We start from the raw sequence: 21,047 nt of genomic DNA, 5'->3' as shown, positions 1-21,047 counted from the left end.
AGCCTAGATCCCACCCTATCTCTGACTGAGATGTGGGAAAACTGGAAACAGCATTGATCCATGTTATCTAGGGTTCTGGCCGCATATCAGGCTCCTCAGATTAAATGTACTTGAGTGAGCTTTGTAAAGTGAAAATGAGGTCAAAACCATGTTTTCCTGACAAGACAGTGTCATGGAAATTGAAGATTTTCTGCCTGGGTACTGCCCCTTTTCCTGCTTCTTTTGTCTGCATAGAAGCTGCATCAGAGGCCGTGCAGAGTCAGCCTCATGGGATGGCATCACTGGTCCCTGCACCACGACCAGCCTCAGTTCCAGTGTTTGTCCTTGAGAATTGGTCCCCAGGGATCCGCCCTTGATTTTGGAAGTATTTCTGGTGCCTCAACTCGAATCTGTCCCTCCAGTCTTCCTGAAGGTAAGCCTGTAGTTCTCTGTATTCATCTTTTCCTCACCAAAATATTTGGGGTGGATCGTTTTTACCTTGGGTTCTGACTGATACAGTGTCTAGTAGTGGAAGCAGCTGCCAGCAGAAGTCCTCAGGGGTGGGCAGTTGGGAGTAATTGTGAGACCTGTCTGGGTGTGAAGCAAAGTTGATGCCCCAAACCGTTAACGAATGGAAAACACATGTGTGCTCACAGCACCCAGTTACTCATATTATCACATTCGGTCACTTGAGATGAAGTGCCAACTGGAGGCAAGGCTTTGAGAGACCAGATGCCTGTTGGGATAGACCACTTAGAGGGAGCAAAGAGCACGGAATCCCAGCTACTTCTCATTACACTGGAGGATTTAAAGAAGAAGATGGAGAAGAAAAAGGACACACTCTCTTAAGTTTTAAGTTCTCAGCCCAAAACATGGTTAGAAAATTAAGGAACATTTAGCGTGATCTCTTGCAGCCACGGAACTGACATAGCTAGAGATCAGACACAGAATCAGTTCCAATAATTTGCTAAATTGCAACATAAATTGAATGCAAAGCCTTGCTATGGCTCATACATCAAAGCAGGAACATTTATTAAGAGAAAGTAGAATCCTAAAGGACATTTCGCTGGATTCAGATGCACCTGATCCCAAAGACCAGTGAAAATGCCTCTGCCAGCAGGCCCCTCCTCTAATGAAAGAAGCCCTGATCGTGTGGATCTTCTGATACCTCACTGCTCAAAGGGAGGCCAGCACTCCATCTTCACCTCCGCCTCTCCTGTACCTTGTAGACCCTACACCTGTGACAAGAGTGGGCTCCCAGGTTGTCCCAGCAAGATCCATCCAGATGGACCCATGACTCTGCTAATATTTATTGAGGGAAATCTACAGACCATATGTGAGGATAGGTTCTCAGAGGGCTAAACATAGGAAAAAGAAATATAACTATTGATTAGGCCAAATATATCAACATGGGTGTATCTACCAGAGATTATATGCTCAAGGTGCCAATGCAAATTTCCCAATATGGTATTTAATATAGGCATTTTTGGTGGCCTGCACTAAATGAAGGTGAGATGCCTAAAATCATTAGGGTAATATAAAAGAAGGAATTCTAAAACTTACGTGTGGCCCTAAGTCACTCAGTCTGCAAGAGTTTCTCTTGAGGGTGCCCAAAGGAGTCTCCTGTTACCCAGCATTTAAGAATAAATTGGTTATAAACCACTGGAGGAAACAATGGGAAAATATGAGTCCACACCAAAATATATTAAATATATAAATTAAGCATATGTGCTTAGTTGCTCAGTTATGTCCAGCTCTTTGCAACCCCATGGACTGCAGCCTACCAGGCTCCTCTGTCTATGGGGCTTCTCCAAGCAAGAATACTGGAGTGGGTTGCCATGCCCTCCTCCAGGGGATCTTCCCAACCTAGGGATCAAACCCCAGTCTCCCACATTGCAGGAGGATTCTTTACCCTCTGAGCCACCAGGGAAGACCAAATTAATTAAGTGTGTGTGTGTGTGTGTGTGTGTGTGTGTGTGTGTATATATATATATATATATATATATATAAACCTTCATATATATGTATATGTATATTTTGGTATAGACATACAGAAAATAGGCATTGTTACCTATGAAACGTAAATATTTATATTAATATACAAAAGAAAGAAGGAAAGAAAGAAAAAGGGACAAGGGCTCTTGTTTTAGGAGAATACGAAGTGTTGATTGGTAAGTGTGAGGGAGTGCTGGAATTATAGTAAATATTGATACAGGCAAGAATCATCAATTGATGCTGAAACCAGAGGGACAGATTTTGATAAGAAGCAAAATATTTGTATGATCTTAAATTGTCCCTGTAGATTGTTTAGTCACTGCAACATATGGTGAAGAAATCAGTCAACACATTCTCAGAGTGATAAAGATATAACTTGACACTGTATGTCTCTTGAGTTGTTACCCTGAGAAGGATGTCAAATCACAGTGTCCTTTCTGTAGTGTTCTGGCTAGGAATACATGCCCTAAATTTAATCATGAGGAAACATCAAACGAACACAAAACAGGAACGTTTACTCCTATTTTATGAGAGGTAGGAGAGGTTTGTATTCTGCATGAATGCCAATAGTAGTAAATAGTAGAAATATTAAGGCAAGGAGGGCTTTAGACATGTTCCAAATTAAATGAGTCTCAAAAACCATGACAACTGAATGTAGTTTCTAACCCTTGACTGCATTTTATACAAACAAATTCAACAGGACATTACTGGGTCAACAGACCAAATTGAAAAATGGATGATAGATAAAACAAAAGTATGACATTTATGTTACAGTTACTGAAGATGATAACATAACGATTGTTACATGAGAATATATCTTTTTGTATAGGATATAAGATTTTAGTGGCAAAAGACCCAGAGGTAGGCAACTTACTTCCCAGTGTTGCAGGGGATAATCCATTGAGAAAGCAAATAGCACAAACCATAAACAATAATTGAATCAGGTAAAGGGGCATATATTGTTCTTCATTTAGGCTTATTTTTGCACCATTGCTGTAAGTTTGAAATTATTTCCAAATTTAAAAATTAATATATAGTTTATTTTAAAAATACATCCAGCACTTTGAAAGATATCCCTTGCAGGCCTTATTTAAGAAGGCAGAAATGCAGCCATTGATATAGGCCCACCGGTTTCCATGAGGAGGATTGGATCCCAGAGAGGAAAGAGCAAGTGGCAGCAACGAACTACTAGAAACAAGGTGCTCATGATCACAGAAATAGGCAGCGAGGACAGAAAGATAATCAGGATAATCCATGCCATAGAGATCTCTAGTAGCTTCTGACTTACCAGGGGCCCCCTTGGACTGAAATGGTTGGGCAGTTAGAGTCCAACTTGGCGTGAGTCAGCTTACAAATCTCGAGTGTCGTAACCAAAAGCCTGGCTTTGACACCATAAAGGAGTAGATGGCCACCTCATCTAGTTCTTAGGCATAAATCACTTCTCAAAACCAGGAGTGGGAGGAAATAAGTAAGACAGATTCCCTTAAGGAAGGACCTGTGACTGCTGAATTTTGTTCTGGTCTTTCCCAAAAGGACATGGGACCACTTATCATGGGACTGGACTGGGAAATTCCCAGACCTTTCAGGTATCAGCTTAGGCTCATTATGGAGCTTGGATTAATACATAGGTTTTTAAGGATTCTAGTATATTTTACCTCTATCTTCCCTACCTGATTTCAGAATCATTCAAGATTTAGACAGTCAAAGGAGATCTAAATATATTTTTAACACTAATAAGTATATTGAAAAAGTTTTTCAGATATGGTCAGGTAGGTTAGGTAATATATCAGTCATCCCAGGCCCCCAACCGTGGACCTACCCAGATCTTTATGTTGGGACAGAACATCACCTCCACCTGCACACATATGTTATGACATTAGATGGGCATACCAGACCACCTGACCTGCCTCTTGAGAAACCTGTATGCAGGTCAGGAAGCAATAGTTAGGACATGGAACAACAGACTGTTTCCAAATAGGAAAAGGAGTATGTTAAGGTTGTATATTATCACCCTGCTTATCTAACTTATATGCAGAGTACATCATGAGAAATCCTGGGCTGGAGGAAGCACAATGTGGAATCAAGATTGCCGGGAAAATTATCAATAACCTCAGATATGCAGATGACACCACCCTTATGGCAGAAAGTGAAGATGAACTAAAAAGCCTCTTGATGAAAGTGAAAGAGGAGAGTGAAAATGTTGACTTAAAGCTCAACATTCAGAAAACTAAGATCATGGCATCTAGTCCCATCACTTCATGGCAAATAGATGGTGAAACAGTGGAAACAGTGGCTGACTTTGTTTTTCTTGGCTTCAGAATCACTGCAGATGGTGACTGCAGCCATGAAATTAAAAGACACTTACTCCCTGGAAGGAAAGTTATGAGCAACCTAGACAGCATATTAAAAAGCAGAGACATTACTTTGTCAACAAAGGTCCGTCTAGTCAAAGCTATGGTTTTTCCAGTGGTTATGTATGGATGTGAGAGTTGGACTATAAAGAAAGCTGAGCACTGAAGAATTGATGCTTTTGAACTGTGGTGTTGGAGAAGACTCTTGAGAGTCTCTTGGACTGCAAAGAGATCCAACCAGTCCATCCTAAAGGAGATCAGTCCTGGGTGTTCATTGGAAGGACTGATGTTGAAGCTGAAACTCTGATACTTTGGCCACATGATGCAAAGAGCTGACTCATTTGAAAAGACCCTGATGCTGGGAAAGATTGAAGGCAGGAGGAGAAGGGGATGACAGAGGATGAGATGGTTGGATTGCATCACCGACTCAATGGACATAGGTTTGGGTGAACTCCAGGAGTTGGTGATGGACAGGGAGACCTGGCATGCTGCAATCCATGGGGTCACAAAGAGTTGGGCATAACTGAGCAACTGAACTGAACTGAACTGAACTGAATAAACAGCCTCAATGGAGGCTACTACTTCAGTTGTCAGTGTTTGAGGCTAAACTGAATTGACTATTTTATGCTTGGCCATCTGATCCTTTATCTACAAGCCACTAAGTGGATGAATTGTAAGAACATGGCATCGTAACCATTTGAATGGTTCCCTGAATTAATAAAAACAAGGTATAAAATTGCTATTCAGGCAACAAATAAGCAATACATCTATGGAAGATTTCAAATTCTCTTTCATTTTCAGGCCAGGGAATATGTGAGGAGCTATGAATCATGTCAAAGATATAAAGGGATTACTGTTAATGCAAATTTTTTTCAACATAGCAGCTGTGCAGAAAAATTTCATAATAATGATTGCATTTAATTACATAAAGAGCGGTAAGGTCTCTTTTCATTTTATCTCAGTAATGAAGCTTTGATTCTGAAGATAATCCTGGCCTTTCTTTGTCAAGGCCAACATATAAGCAACAGTAAATTCAACTCCATTTCAGCTATCCTGAGAGGATAAAACAAGAATAATTTTCCACATATGTTATGAAGATGAAAACTATTACTGTTGGGCATATGTTCTTTAATATACTCTAAGTATATATAGATAGATAAATAGACAGATGTTCAGAAAGAGAAAGAATTAGCCCCTGAATCATTTCTGGAGTTAACTATAACACCATTCAACAAAAATTAAACACCATGAGAGTCTTTAAAGAACAGCAGTAGTTTGTTATGTCTTCTAGTGCCCTTGCCTATTTGTGTGAGACTTAGCAGTGGCCCTGATGGCTTACTGCATCTCTCACCCATTGCTTCTGAGAAGATCACTAGTTTTATGAAAATAATTAGAGAACCCAGCTCTGCCACATGAACTAGAGTGTTGAGGTTAATTAAAATGGAACAAACACTACACACATGTGGACTCCCAGGAAAACCTGACCAGCAGGTATGCAGAATTGTGTCATCTGCTGAGAATACAAGTGAAGACGGATGGTGTCGTCAATTAACTGGGGACTTTCGTGTTTACACCGTTCATTACAGTCTTCCATGGACATTGACATCTGACATATTACAACCATAGAATTTGCCGTCAATTTGACACACAGTGTCCAGACATTTCCAAAATATTTCTATGTGTTTTTATTGAGTAATGAACATTTCTCCTATAAGTTTTTAAAAGGCAAATGGATGGAGACATTTTTAAATAGGCTCCCTGATTTCAGTGAAAAAGTCAGATGTTGGTCAACCTAATTAATTAGGCACCTCCAACAAAAATTCTGTTTCCAAAATTAATCATCTCCAAAAGTCATTCAGAAAGATGGTGGCAGTACCAAAAAAATCAGTTCAAGTAGCCTAGTTCTGTGAGAGGTTAGAAGACCTAGGTTTAGAGCCAGAATCTGTTTCTTCAAAGGAGAGTGACTTCAGCAGGTCTCAGACTTTCTGAGATTGGCTTTTTCAACATGAAACAGATACAACAAGACACTTTGTTGACTTTATGAAGTTCTTATGAGGATAAAATAAGAAATATGAATGCACTTTTTACTGTAAAGCACGACATACATGCTAGAATGTCATTATAGAAATGTACCCCTTGTTTCCTTTATATTTTTTAAAAAATTTGTATTTTATTTCATCATTTGTTTTCAGCTGCACTAGCTCTTCCTTGCTGCACACGGCCTTACCCTCGTTGCAGCGAGCTGGGCTGCTCTCTGTTGCGGTGAGCAGGCTGCTCATGCAGTGGTTTCCCTTGTTGAGGAGCATGGGCTTTAGACACGCGGGCTCAGAGGTTGTGGCATGCTGGCTTAGTTGCTTCACCACGTGCGAAACCTTCCCGAACCAGGAATCAAACCTGTGTTCGCTACGTTGACTGGCAGATTCCTATACACTGTGCCACTCGGGTAGTCCCCCCTTTCTCCTTTAGTCAAAGAAGTTTTCTATCCTTAGCTCATTACATGAGAACAGTTTGGTGGAGGATAGGGAGTTGTGTCCTCACTAATTCAGGAAGTACGGACCCCTGCCAGGTAGTTAGAAGTTCACAAGAATGGACAGAAATAAAATAATGCATGAAATTTCATAGATTAACCAATAATAGAAAGTAATAACAAGTCAGAGATGGATGAGGGTGTAGAATGTCTATCCAAAGTGTTATTCAATTTGTGCCAATCATAAAATTACTTGAAAGCTTTTGGAAAATATGCAGTCCAACTAAAAAGAATGTTAGTTTGTAGCAGGCTTTGCCGTTGTTAATGAAGCTAATGTAGCATCAACAGGAGTCTGAAGAGTGTCGCTCTGCCCTTGGGAGCCCTGAAAACTTTCCTGTGTGGCAGTGAAAGTGCAGTTCACAAGTTGGGATGTCAAAAAAAGAATAGCTGCAAGATAACCTTGCATTTTTATCCATTTTGAAACAAGCATTGAGGGAGGAACTTGGGGTTCTTAATGAAATTCAGAAGCCTGAACTTTAGAGAATGGATTTGTAATGTCTTTACTGAGGTCAGAGGTGTTTCTCTCCTTATTCCTAGTCTGATATGTTCTGAACTATATCTAGTTAAATGTAATCCATACCGTCTATGTTCACACAGAGCACATAAATACACAGCACACTTGCTTCTTTATCAGATAGGAAAGTTAAATTGATTTCAAGGTTGAATTCACTCTGCTCTCCAAGTGGTTTCTGCTCATCCAAGTTCAAGCCCAAATAGTTATGTCCAAGATGATGTTAACACCAGGTTATGTTAATCCCTATCTGGTTTATCCTATAATTTCATTCAAGACTTCCAAGGTCATTTGAGAAAACTCCTCATTCTGAACAAACTTTTAATAATGTAATCTCACTCATTAATAGAACAGATTTACAACCTGAATGAATCTGGATATTTTGACAGCAAGTATCAGAACACACAGTTAGTGGCCTGAACCATAATGTGTTTTATCACGCAACAAGGAAACTGGAGGTGGGTACTTCTGAGGTCAAGGCGCCGGCCCAACAGTGGCAGAAGGTTGGGCCAGCATCACTGTGAGCTGTCTGGTCTTCCAGTCATGGTTAAAAAGGGACAGCTAAGGACTCAAAGCGTGTCATCAGCACGTAACTGTGTCCCAAGGAAGGAAAGAGTGAAAGCAAGTAGGTGTGTTCCTTTATGTTTGCTTTCACAGTAAGATCCTTCCTAGAGATCTCCCGGAACATTTCCATTTCTGTTTCATCTTCCAGGACTGAATCACACGTCTACCCCAGACAGGTTCCTAGTAGAGTTGAGTGGGATTGCCCAGACTGGCTTTGACATACCACATTTCATTTCTAGAGGTGGGTACAAAATAGGACTTCTGTTACTAAGAAGGAAGGAGAATGACTTTGAGTGGGCAGTGACCACGGTCTCCCTCCTTGGATAACCTCACTCTGCAAAGTGTCCTGAGTGCTCGCTAAAGCATGTCTAAAAACCAGGTGTATATTTAGGAATAAAGACTCATCTGCAGATGATTCTCCATAAAGAGACAGGTGGTAAATATTTTAGACTCTGTGGGTTATGCAGTTTCCATCCATATTCTTCCTTGTTATTTTTAAAACCCATTAAAAAATATAGAAACATTCTTAGCTTAGAGGACATATGAAAACAGACTGTGGGCCAAATTGGACCCCAGGGTGCTGACCCCTGGAAGGACACATAAAAGTGTATCAACTTAATGATCTTCCTGTCAACAAAACCTTATTGGATGTTTACTATAATAGGTCATCCGACAAAATGTGGAGGATATAGCCATAACGATAGAGAGTGTATTCCCTAGCAAAGCTCCTAATCTGTTGGGATGCTCACAGGAAACAAACCTGGATTTAAGCCCATCCTTCGTATCACCGAAATCATTATCCTGAAAAGATTTTTTTGCAACTTTAGAGTATAAATTGTATCTGTGACAGATAAAAATCGTCATGGCATTACTTATAAGCTTTGAACTAAACTGGGAGAATCGTATCGTTTCTAAGGGATTGCACATATTTAACCACTGACATCTTACCTACGAGGACTATAGGAGAGACGCACAGCAGTTGGAGGGTTGCAGAACAGACCACCCCGAAGCCCGCCACTTTGGCGGGTTGGTTCCTGGGAGCTGTAGGCGCTTGGAAAACAGCAATGCAAGGAGATACTTTCTCCGACTCCCTTATCTGCCTCAGGACAGGTGCTCCAAAAGCAACCAGTTGTCCTGAATCCCCTCCTAGGAGTTTCATCAAGCAGGGAAGGTGGTCACTGGAGAGGAGGCTAGAAGTAGACACCATACTCAGACACGGCTTGTCACAGACTAGCACACCGCCTATGGACTCTCCTAAGGGCCCTTCATTTTGTAAAAACCATTTCCTCTCCCCTGGGGGGCCCATACATCCTCTCTCCCTATTAAGATGGTATTGAAGCCTGCGCTCTAAGCCACCTTGCTGCTGCTGCTGCTAAGTCACTTCAGTCGTATCCGACTCTGTGCAACCCCATAGACTGCAGCCCACCAGGCTCCCCTGTCCCTGGGATTCTCCAGGCAAGAACACTGGAGTGGGCTGTCATTTCCTTCTCCAATGCATGAAAGTGAAAAGTGAAAGTGAAGAAGCTCAGTCATGTCCGACTCTTTGCGACCCCATGGACTGTAGCCTACCAGGCTCCTCCGTCCATGGGATTTACCAGGCAAGAGTACTGGAGTGGGGTGCCATTGCCTTCTCCGAAGCCACCTTGAGAGCCACTCCCCCTGGCCATCTCCCACGTATAGAGTGAGGTCTACCCATTAATCAAATGCCTGTGTGTTTTATTCCTATTAGCCTGTCTTTTATTAAAGGGGTCTCCGCTCAGAACTCAGAAGGGTAAAGAAAACTATTTTCCTTCCCTACATAGCCAAACTATACACAGATGTCATCAAATATTGATGCCTTTGCTGGTTCCAGTGCCAAATGGGTTGCCATGCCCTTCTCCAGGGGATCTTCCCGACCCAGGGATCAAACCCACATCTTACGTCTCCTGCATTGGCAGACAGGTTCTTCACCATTAGCACCACCTGGGAAGCCCCATTATAAATTCCTTGCTTAATAATAAATAAGTACACATATGTGTATATACATATGTGTGTGTGCCCAGCCACCCAGTCGTGTCTGACTCTGTGACCCTAAGGAGTGTGGCCCACCAGGTTACTCTGTTCATGTAATCTTCAAGGCAAAAAATACAGGAGTGGATTGCCATTTCCTGCTCCAGAGTATCTTCTCAACCCAGGGTTTGAACCCATTCCTCCTGTGTCTCCTGCATTGGTAGGCACATTCTTCACCACTGCGCCGCCTGGGAAACCTGTATATACATATACTAACACCTAATAGCACAAATTTAGAAAAGAATCAGTAATAAAATTTTATAACAGTAGTTGTCAGAAGAAAAAAAAGTCATATACCGAATGTAATAAAAGCCAAGACTGGCTGCTGTAAGTAAATTTAGTCCAATTCTTAATGTAAGAGATTACATCATATTACTGAGATCTCAGTATTTTTTAAGAGATTTCTTAAAAACATTGCAGAAAACAGACATTCTTAAGGAAAAAAGAAAACATTTAATCTGAATCAATCTGACTGGGTCAGAGTTTGATGAGTATTTTCGCCTCATTTGAGAGCCTTTACCAGCATCACCTAGAGACCCTGTTTGTGTTTAAGTCCTCAATCCGCTGCCTGGAGGCCGACAGGGGATCATTCAGTTGCTTGTTCTTTCCTTTACATGTTGACTAAAGAGGCACGCTAAGCGGCCCTTCTAAGCAAAACAAAACAACAAAAAATAATCACCCTGGCATTTCTGAAAAAGAATAAAACTGTCCTTTGAAAAACTGAAATTGCACTCGGGAACTGCATGTTCTATGTTTAAATGCAGTCATCAAAATTGTTGATCTCTTAGAAATGGTTTGTTTGTGATAAGTGAGCTTGCTTTCTATAGACAAAGCCCCCAAAGACAGTTTCCCTAGAAAATCAGAGTCTGCAGATACCACACTTGCCCAAGCGGCACAGAAATGCTCCTAATCTCATGGACCTTGTGGACAGCTTTATAGGGAACCTAATCCTCTATAGACATGCATGAAAAGTTTGTGGCAAAGTTTCTCAACTGGCCTTCCTGGTGCTTTTGTGCTGGGGAAATGTAATGCTGTTTCATGATTCCAAACACCCCGAGAGTGCTAGAGACCAAAGTATGAAATATTCATAACACAGTCTGCTGAAAATAATGTGACTTGATAGGTCAGGTTTAAAAATTTGTACAGCTTTAATAATTTGCCAGAAGCAGCAGCCTGGAGTCATTGAGAAGACCATGGCTCTAGGTCTGGTTTAGGGCTTAGTGCTTCACCTTGCGACCTTGTGAAATACCCTTAACTAAGCTGTCTGGTCCCTTCTCTCCTCGTCTGTCTAATGGGGATGCCACTGCGAGTGTCTAAGATGACCATCCTTTCGTTCATTCTCTCCTTTGGTGAGTGTTTATTTGAGTCAGGGACTATGTACCAGGCTCTATGGTAGAGTCTAGGAACACGTAGGACCCAGTCCTGCTGTAGGGCGGGAGAAGATCTTGAGCATGGAAAAGCAATCCGCACAAGCTGGTGACTCTCCTAAGGAGAAGATGCGGCATATTGGAGGCGGATAGCAATACCCAGTTCCATTTCTGGTAATCTGTAACAGTCATGATTCAGCACTGGGCTGATTAAAGGAGAAACACGTGCACACCCCGGGTTAGAGTTTTCTTTCATTATATGAGGTCCCTCAGATAAAGCACATTTCTAGGAAATCATAAATAAATTAACTTGGTTCTTCCTGTCAGAGCCCGATTGGTCCTTTCCGTTTTGGCTGCTGACTACACAGTTGTAAAGCCACAGTCCAGACCCTGGTCTTACAGGCAGTGAAATTCGGATGTGGTTTAAAGAGCCCAGTGCTGAATTTCAAGTATGCGTCAAATTAGGGTGCTGATGGTATATTAAAAAAAAAAAAGAAACTCAAGGAAATAGTTTAACAGTACTAAGTATACATATACCAAGTATGTTTTTTTTTCCATTTATTTTTATTAGTTGGAGGCTAATTACTTTACAATATTGTAGTGGTTTTTGCCGTATATTGACATGAATCAGCCATGGATTTACATGTGTTCCCCATCCAAGTATGTTATTTTATGTATTTCTACCAAACAGAAAAAGGACAGTTTCTCTCCCAAAGACATGTAGAGCTATTTTTGTCTTAATTTATATCTTTTTTTTTTTATTGAAGTGTGGTTGATTTACAGTGTTGTGTTTATTTCTGCTATGTGTCAGAGAGACTCGGTTATACACATGTACACATACTTTTTTATATTCTTTTCCATTATGGTTTATCCCAGGATATTGAACACACTTCCCTGTGCTATACAGTAGGACTTGTTGTTTATCCATTCTGCGTGTAGCAGTTGGCATCTGCTAACCCCAGACTCCAGGTCCGTCTCTCCCCCACACCCTCCCCCTTGACAGTCACAAGTCTGCTCTCTACGTCTGTGAGTCCATTTCTGTTTCACAGATAGGTTCATTTGTCCCATATTTTAGATTCCACGTATAAGTTATATTGTATGGTATTTGTCTTTCTGACTTACTTCACTTAGTATGATATTTTGCTGCAAAGGGCATTATTTCATTCTTTTTAATGGCTGAGTAGCATGTATATATATATGTGTGTGTGTATCTTCTTTATCCATTCATCTGTCAGTAGACATTTAGGTTGTTATTGCTGCTGCTACTGCTAAGTCGCTTCAGTTGTGTCCAACTAACTCTGTGTGACCCCATAGATGGCAGCCCACCAGGCTCCCCCATCCCTGGGATTCTCCAGGCAAGAACACTGGAGTGAGCTGCCATTTCCTTCTCCAATGCATGAAAGTGAAAAGTGAAAGTGAAGTCGCTCAATCGTGTCCGACTCTTTGCAGACCCCATGGACTGCAGCCTTCCAGGCTCCTCCATCCGTGGGATTTTCCAGGCAGGAGTACCAGAGTGAGTTGTCATTTCCCTCTCCATTAGGTTGTTACTATGTCTTGGCTATTGTAAATATTGCTGCTATGAACATAAATGTGCATCTATGTTATTTTAAATTATACTTTCATTTGATCAATGCCCAGGTGGGGGATTGCTGGATTATATGGTAATTCTCTTTTTAGTTTTCTGAGTGGCTGCACCAATTTATGTTCCCATCAACAGTGTAGGAGGGTTCCCTTTTCTCCACACCCTCTCCAGCATTTGTTGTTTGTAGACTTTTTAATGATGGCCATTCTGTCGGGTGTGGTAGCTCATTACAGTCTGGATTTGCATTTCTCTACCTAATTTAAATCTTATAGATTATATTTCAAAAAATATAAATAATACAGAATCTATTTTCAAAATTAAATCTTGGAATTTCAGACCATAGTGAAAACTAAGCTTGAACCTCAATTGAGCAAAATGCTAATAATTATATATTTTTGTCAATTACTATGGGTAATTCTAATGGTTGCTCATTTCTTTTCAAATGGGTTAAAAATTGTATTAGGATTGTTAGTTAAAAATATGCCAAAAACCTGATGTTTAATTTTCATGTGTTTTATAGACAGCTTTTACTATTTTACTGTTCCTTTACATTTAGTTCCAAAGTTCTTTGTTTGTTTTTATGCAAGCCTTCTTTCCTGCAATTGGTCTATTTATTTCAAAAGTATATTTACATCTGCTATTATATTTTATTTTAGTCTCTATCAGCTTATATTGTATAGCTGATCATTTTCTTCTACTAACCATATAATTGTAGGGAAGTACATGGGCCAGAATATTACATTATTATATAATCGTGTTTGTTAAAGTCATGCCTGAATATCAAGACAGTATGAGGCTAATGAAAATGCAGTAAAAAGCTGCAAACGTGGTGTATCTCATGTTATCAGATGGGAAATGTGGGTTCAAGGTCAGAGAGTGTGGGGTAGGAAACAGGAGCGGTGAATGCTACACCTTTGAGCTTTAGTCTCTGATATAAACACTTTAGGGCTTCCCTAGTAGCTCAGTTGGTAAAGAATCTGCCTGCAGTGCAGGAGACCAGGGTTCAGTCCCTGGGTCTGGGAGATACTCTGGAGAAGGAAATGGCAACCCACTCTCAGTATTCTTGCCTGGAAAATCCCATGGACTGAGGAGCCTGGCGGGGTTGCAAAGAGTCGGACATGACTTAGCAGCTAAACCATCACCACAAACAGTCTCCATTACTGAGAACGACTGCAGGAAAGAACAGCATCTTTATAGTAAAGTCTGTAAAGAAGGAGGCATACAAAAATAAAGGTCTTCAAGATTCCTTTTAAAGTTATGACACAACTTAAAATCATCCCAGATGAAAAGATTAGATAGAGGGAAAACCGTGATACCTGTGAAATGGGAGGCACGTTTAGACTCAGAGCAACCACAATGTGCAGATGCAGGCTCTCACTGAATCGTTATTTAAGTGAGTGGGAGTCTCGAGCTCTAACAAGTGCAGACTCTGGGAAAAGAAGGAGATGCTACCGAAAAGCCATCTGCAATTGTCAAATACAGAGGCGAGAGGGAGGTTCTAACACATACACGGGAAATAAATGTGCAGTTAGTACCATTCAGAGATAATGCAGGAGGAGAATGAGGCTGATGTGAATGAGGATGAAAATTATGAAAGCGCTCGAACAAAAGTAAGAAAGCGCGAGCCAAATATAGCAGCACTAGAAGCTGCTGCTCGAAGAAAGAAGAGTTAAGGCAAGGATAAACTATGAGGAAAACTATCACTGTGATGGAGAACTCGTAAAGTCAGGAAGCGGAATAAAATGTAAATATGTACAGGGGAAATAAAGCACAATAAACAGGAACAGAGAGTAATTCTAGTTTTGCTACATTAAATGTGCACTGTACCTAATATACCTTGAAGAAAAGAATATGCCTTGTTCCTGAATTCTCTTAGACTTCTAAAGTCACTTCACTTACCTTGTAAAAGCACCTGTTCCTCCTCACGCAGGGTAACCACTGACGTCAGCAAGAGGTGAGTGAGGACCCTTCAGTTTAGGTTAAACCCACTTCACTAATGAAGATTGGGTTTGTGACCTCTTAGTGAAATATTATGACTCTTCTTAAAGGACAATATACTGGAGTTGAAAGGTAATTAAATTAGAACCCAGGTTCAAGTTCCATTTTGATCTTTTACCAGCTTATGTGACCTTGGACAACTCATCTAAACTTTTAGAATCAGCTGCTTCATCTACAAAATGTGTACTGATTATGCCTTCAGAGGAATAACTAGAGAATGAAGTATAAAGTATTTTTTTTTATTTTTTTAAAATTTAGTATAGTTGATTTACAATGTTGTATTAGTTTCAGGTGTATAGCAAAGTGAATCCACTCTTTTTTAGATTCTTGTCCCATATAGGCTGTTACAGAGTACTGAATAGAGTTCCTTGTGCTTACACAGTAGGTCCCTATTTGTTACCTATTGTATGTATAGTAGTGTGTAAGACTGTCCCCAGACCTGATCAATAGTAACTCTTTTACCTCCAAATCCCAAAGGCTCTGGCCAACCTTGAAGTCAGCGATGCCATCATTGAGCTCTGTAACAAAGAAAATAGTACCTGCCGATTGACTTGTTGAGAAAATGCATTAATGATGAAGAAACTTAGCCAAAAAGCTGGTAGTGTCACTGTTTCATGAGATTCCTTCAGGGAATGTCCACAGTATGAAAAGCTTCAACTTTAGGTAAGCTGACAGCAGTGGACAGTATTGCTAGCAATCAGAGCTCAGCTCACTGCGAGCACAATATCTAACGATTTGGAAGCAGAAATAGGACAGTAAACACTTTGCACAGTGCAGGGCCATGCCCCCTGTGGGCACTCAAAAATATAATCCACGGTGATTATGACAATGATGAACAGGACCGGGCCCTGCAATCAGCTACTAGAGCCATTAGCAAGACGCCGACCGCTCAGGAAAGCAGGCTGCTGCCTCTGTGGCCTTTGAGTCTATCTCCACACACCCGGGTTACAGGGCAGTGAGTGAAGAGGCACCGGGCTTTGAAAGGACAGGAAATGGCCTGTTTTCTAATCCAAATAAAATGGTGACAGTCTGTCAGGAAACCATTTTCTGCCCTGAAACCTTATTTACATGTTTTTTCCCTTGAAGGTTCTATCTTCGTGAATTCACTAAATTCTCAGTGGTGGGGAGGTGGAGTGGGGAAGGTGGGGGTAGGATGTTAATTGTAATCAGAAAGCTATCCACTTAAGGATAAAGCTTCAAAGGTGCTTTAACTCTCTGAGGTAAGGCCACCATGACGGTCTCTACTTTCAAATAAGGTATTGATTAGGAGTCAGAAGCTGAAAGACTAAAGAAAGGAATAAATAAATGGAACAAAAAGAATGGACAAATGCCTCTCATTTTTTCTGACTTTTCTGGAGTAGGCATATGGCAGAAACTGCATGTCACTTGCCATGGTCTGGTCTCCCTTCCTCCTTGCTAACAGAACTCCAGTTTTGCTGGAGATGATCATCAGTGTTTCTTGCTTAATATATAAATTCACTTCCTCCAAATAACTTTGCATCTTGGGAAAGCTCTGTTACCTAGTTCTGGCCAATAAGATATAGGCAGGCATGTCTGGGCAAAGCATTCCTTCTCAAGACAAAGCAAAGCCTTATGAGAAAGGCTTCTGGATCTTTCCATTTCTTCCCACAGGGGATCAGAATGTGATGCCTGGAAAGGGAGCAGCCATTATGCAATCATGAGGATGAAGGCCACATGCTGAGGAGGGCAGAATAGGAAATAGGAGTTTGAATCCTTGATGGTCTTGCAGGGCTTCAGCCATAGCCACCTTGGACTCCCTATCTATACAAGGCCTCATATGTGAGAAAAGTGTATATGAGCGCTTTCTGTGCCTAAGACATTTTGTTTCAAGTTTTCTCTAGCTCAAAGCTGAACATAATGTTATGTAGAGCATCTGTTATTGGTGGAATTGTTTTTAAATATATAACTTTTATGTAGACGGGGAAACTAGAACAACTGGTGTGACTCACTTTATTGTGACATTCACTTTTTTTACCATGGTCTGGAACCAAAGTGGTAGTATCTCTGAGATATGCCTGTATTTATCCAGTTATATAGTCATATCTGGGCTTTCCCAATGGTTCAGCGGCAAAGAATCCACCAGTAGTGCAGGGGACACAGGAGATACAAGTTTGATCCCCTGGTTGGGAAGATCTCCTGGAGGAGGGCATGGCAACTCACTCCAGTATTTGTGCTTGAAAAATCCTGTGGATGGAGGAGCCTGACGGGCTACAGTCCAAAGGGTCACATAGAGTCGGACAAGACTGAGTTACCAAGCATGCATGCATGCATGCATATATACATATACACACACACATATATATACCCATGCACATGTGTATGTATAGTTATGTACACATACAGCTGGATGTTTGCTAGGTACTTACATACAATAGCTTTGTATATTTATTTAATTTGTTCTCACAATCAAGAGGTATTTTTAAACAGATATGAAAAGAATACTGTATTATGAGTAGTACAGATCTGAAATCTTAAATATAAATGTCAGGAAACTATAGATCCCAGGCAACAAATGAATCATAGGGTGAGGGAGATGGACATTTTCAGGCGGAAAGTTGACCCTCTCTCCTGATTTTCATCCAGGCTCTGTGTCAGCAGACACGTAAGTCAGTGGGTTCCCCAGACCCAGGACCCCTCTCCTGTGTCACAGGCTCCCTGCATGTGTCAGCATCTATCTGGGCGCTTTGCGTCACCTCCGGGGGGACTTGAGAACAGGAGAAGCAGAGGCAGGCATGGTGGCTCTCATGTTGCTTTGCTGCCTGTGAGTAGCAAAGTCCTTTGTCTCTGACCCAAGAGTCTCATGTCTTCTGCCAGGACCTATGAAACAGAAACAGGTTAATTTATCAACCTATAAGTCAGATTAAATCAACTGCCAGGCTGGATAACAGCCTCATAGAAAAACTTTGGAATTGTTAACTCCTTTTCTGTTTTATGTGAAATTATCTATAGGATTTCTGTTATTTCCTTTTTAAAAGCTTGATTTGAATTCACCACTGAAGCCATTTGAGACTCCAGTTTTACTTGTGGGGAGATCCTGAGGATAGATTCAATTCCATTTTTAAGTGACTACACAGATTTTTTAATTTTGTCAGTTTTGGTAACTTGTTTTATAAGGGATTTGTTCACCTCACCTAAATTGTCATATATGTTGCCATATACTTGTTCATATGGGCTTCTCAGCAGACACAGTGGTAAAGAATCTGCCTGCCAGTGCTAGAGATACAAAAGACACAGGTTTGATTCCTGGGTCAGGAAGAGCCCCTGAAAGAGGAACTGGCAACCCACTCCGGTATTCTTGCCTAAAAAATCTCATGGACAGAGGAGCCTGGCGGGCTACAGTCCATGAGGTCACAGAGAGTCGGACAGAACTGAGCACACACACACTTCTTCATAATATTTCCTTATTATTCCTGTAATATCTATAATATTTGGGAAAAACCAAACTCTCATGTATTCCTGGAAGAAATAGTTTTGGTTTTCATTTTAACTTTCTTGTCTTTATCAAAAGAAATAGTTTGTTAATCTTCAGAGGACTTACTTTCAGTTTTGTTAATTTCCTTTATTGTTTGTTTTATATTTATTTATCTCTACTCTTATGTCTATTATTTTTGTCCTTTTGTATTTTGGGTTTAAATTGCTTATCTCTTTCTAGATTCTTATGGTGGAAATTTAGAGTGAACTCAAGTCTTTTTTCTTTCCTAATTTAAGAATTTTCCTTTAAGTACTGCTTTAGAAACATCCTCCCCCCAAAAGAAAACAAACATCCCATAAAATTTTATAGGCTATATATTCATTATAATTTTTTTCAAATCAAGTTTTCATTTTCTTTGTGATTTTTTCACACATTTTTATGACCTCTTTGACATTTAGAAGGGAGCTCTTCAGTTTCCAAATGTCTAGGTTTATCTGGATATGTTATTGATTTCTAATTTAAGTATGTTATTGTCAGCTAACTTCCTTACAAGTCAAGCCTTTTAAGTTTATTGAGTATGTTTTCTTCCCAACATACAGTTTATCTTGGAGATTTTGTTATATGCACCTGATTAGGGATGCTAAAATCTCCATTGGATTTGCCCTATTGTTCTTCCAGTGTTTACCTTGGGTTTTTTGTTATCAACATAGTTTATTCCTTAAGTCTCGGCTCTCAGGGCCGCCCCACATGAAGAATGATGTTAGGCTTGCTTTTGATTTCATATCCAGGTTGACAGTCTAACACCTCCCTAGTCTTTCTGCATGGATGGGTGGTTGGGTAGTTGTGGTTGTTGTGGTGGTTGTTTTGGGGTCCTGTGGAGGAAGGTACTTGAGCAACAAACTCGTAGAATGTCATTCTTCCCTGAGAACATCCGCTCTTCACCAAAGCTGTGTTGAACAAAACCTACTTCTAATCCAGCAAAATAAGGGCAAGAGGGCGCAGTATGCACAACAGCCGTTAGAATGTCATGGCGGCGCCAGCTCAGAAAGGACCCTGGTCAATATCTTGAAGCAACGTGTGTCTCAGCTTGCTGCTCGCCTAGCCAAAATCCATTCTCTCCTTTGTTTTATTAAAAGAACCCTTGTTTTCAGCTTTTATTGGCAATGCAGCCAACAAACAAACAAACAAAACCCCAAACAAACAAGCCCCACCATTTTTCAGATTCTATGACAGCGAAGGCTGCCCACAGCACATGGCTCTGTCGCCGAGATAAACTGAAACCTAACCAGGAATTCCTGCGCAGTTTCATTTTTCCGGCATGGGTGTCAGCCCTTCCTCCTCATGTCTCATTCTTCCTGCTTGGAATGCAGAAGGGAGACTAGAGGTATCTTGCGACCATGCAGTAACCACAAGGGTGAAGGAACGAAAAGACAAAATAAATCCAGGGTGTTGATGCTATCATGAGGCTACTGCACCAATGTCATCTGCCTATGTCCAGACTTAATATATAAGGACAAGAAAGAACAGCCTAATTTGGCTAACATAATTGTGTTTATATGCAGCTGAACCTAATCCCTGCTGCTGCTGCTAAGTTGCTTCAGTCGTGTCCAACTCTGTGTGACCCTATAGACGGCAGCCCACTAGCCTCCTCTGTCCCTGGGATTCTCCAGGCAAGAACACTGGAGCGGGTTGCCATTTCCTTCTCCAATGCATGAAAATGAAAAGTGAAAGTGAAGTCGCTCAGTCGTGTCCAACTCTTCGCGACCCCATGGACTGCAGCCTACCAGACTCCTCCGTCCATGGGATTTTCCAGGCAAGAGTACTGGAGTGGGATGCCATTGCCTTCTCTGGAACCTAATCCCTAACTAACCCCAAAAGAGAAATTTATTAAGAGACACGTGGCTCTATCAGAAGCCAAGTTCAAACTTTGGCCTGAGAGTTACACTTCCACATTTTCTACTCTTCTTGAAACATTTCTATAAAAAGTAAACTTCAAAAGTTTCTATGTTATTATGCAAAGAACTCAGTGCAGGCTTTCACCCATTTTGCATCATTTTGATAATCAGAAGTCCTCCAAACAGTGGTTTTCTCTCTCTCTGAAATATCACTTCTTTTTCTGAAATGAAATATTAAGCCCAGGCCATACCGAGGAAGATTGTTGACTGCCCTTCTGTAGAATAATTTGACTTCTAACACAGTTTGAAAGACATTACATGGTGAAATTTGTGCAAAATTATTGTCTCATCTGGGACCTCAGCAAATGTGTTTCTATAACTGCTTTGGCCTTTTCTCTCTTGAACTGACATCACGTTTAATCCTTTTCTTTTGGGGAGTGCTGAATTCTCAAGGTGCAGTACAAATCCCTTTTGCATTAGCACTGGACCTCAGATGAAATTTCCTACACACTTGTGCTGGGGAATTAATCGACCCATTTACAATCAAGCTGTCACATGAGTATCTACTGATGCAAACTTCTACATCTGAAAGAGATACCAACTCAGTCGACATTTAGGATAAGGCTCTGAAGGCCCAGGTCGAGAGTTAGTACATGAGTAGAATGCAGTGCTTCTCAGCTCTGCTAACCTAAATTTGAACATTTTGGGAAGTTGAGTGCTTATTCCTGAAAGACTGTGAAACTTGTATCTGTGCATGCACAGGTGAACATGTGTGCGTGCGCATACACCCACCCAC

At 40.9% G+C, this 21,047-nt stretch overlaps 1 protein-coding gene and 1 long non-coding RNA gene across 3 annotated transcripts in view; one reads left to right on the top strand and one right to left on the bottom strand.

Annotated features, from left to right (window-relative positions):
• Nucleotides 1-243: 243 nt before the first annotated feature.
• Nucleotides 244-21,047, top strand: part of NEIL3 (nei like DNA glycosylase 3) — a 78,210-nt gene continuing 57,406 nt past the window's right edge. The window contains exon 1 of one of the 2 annotated variants that reach the window (XM_070460112.1): nucleotides 244-412. Coding sequence is in view for 1 of the 2 variants with exons in the window: in XM_070460110.1 (XP_070316211.1) it covers nucleotides 12,740-12,856 (117 nt within the window). In the remaining variant the exon portion in view is untranslated. Of the gene's footprint in view, nucleotides 413-12,702; nucleotides 12,857-21,047 lie in introns of those variants that run through there. The other variant, XM_070460110.1, reaches the window with a different exon arrangement.
• LOC139032546 (uncharacterized) overlaps nucleotides 16,881-21,047 on the bottom strand; it is a 5,282-nt gene continuing 1,115 nt past the window's right edge. Inside the window, exon 2 of the long non-coding RNA XR_011485074.1 lies at nucleotides 16,881-17,761. This is a non-coding gene — a long non-coding RNA (uncharacterized lncRNA). The remainder of the gene's footprint in view (nucleotides 17,762-21,047) is intronic.

Source organism: Odocoileus virginianus, chromosome 32, assembly GCF_023699985.2.
Source record: "Odocoileus virginianus isolate 20LAN1187 ecotype Illinois chromosome 32, Ovbor_1.2, whole genome shotgun sequence".
Taxonomy (NCBI): Eukaryota; Metazoa; Chordata; class Mammalia; order Artiodactyla; family Cervidae; genus Odocoileus; species Odocoileus virginianus.
The sequence above is the reverse complement of the archived record's forward strand: the minus strand, read 5'-3'. Positions and strand labels throughout refer to the sequence as shown.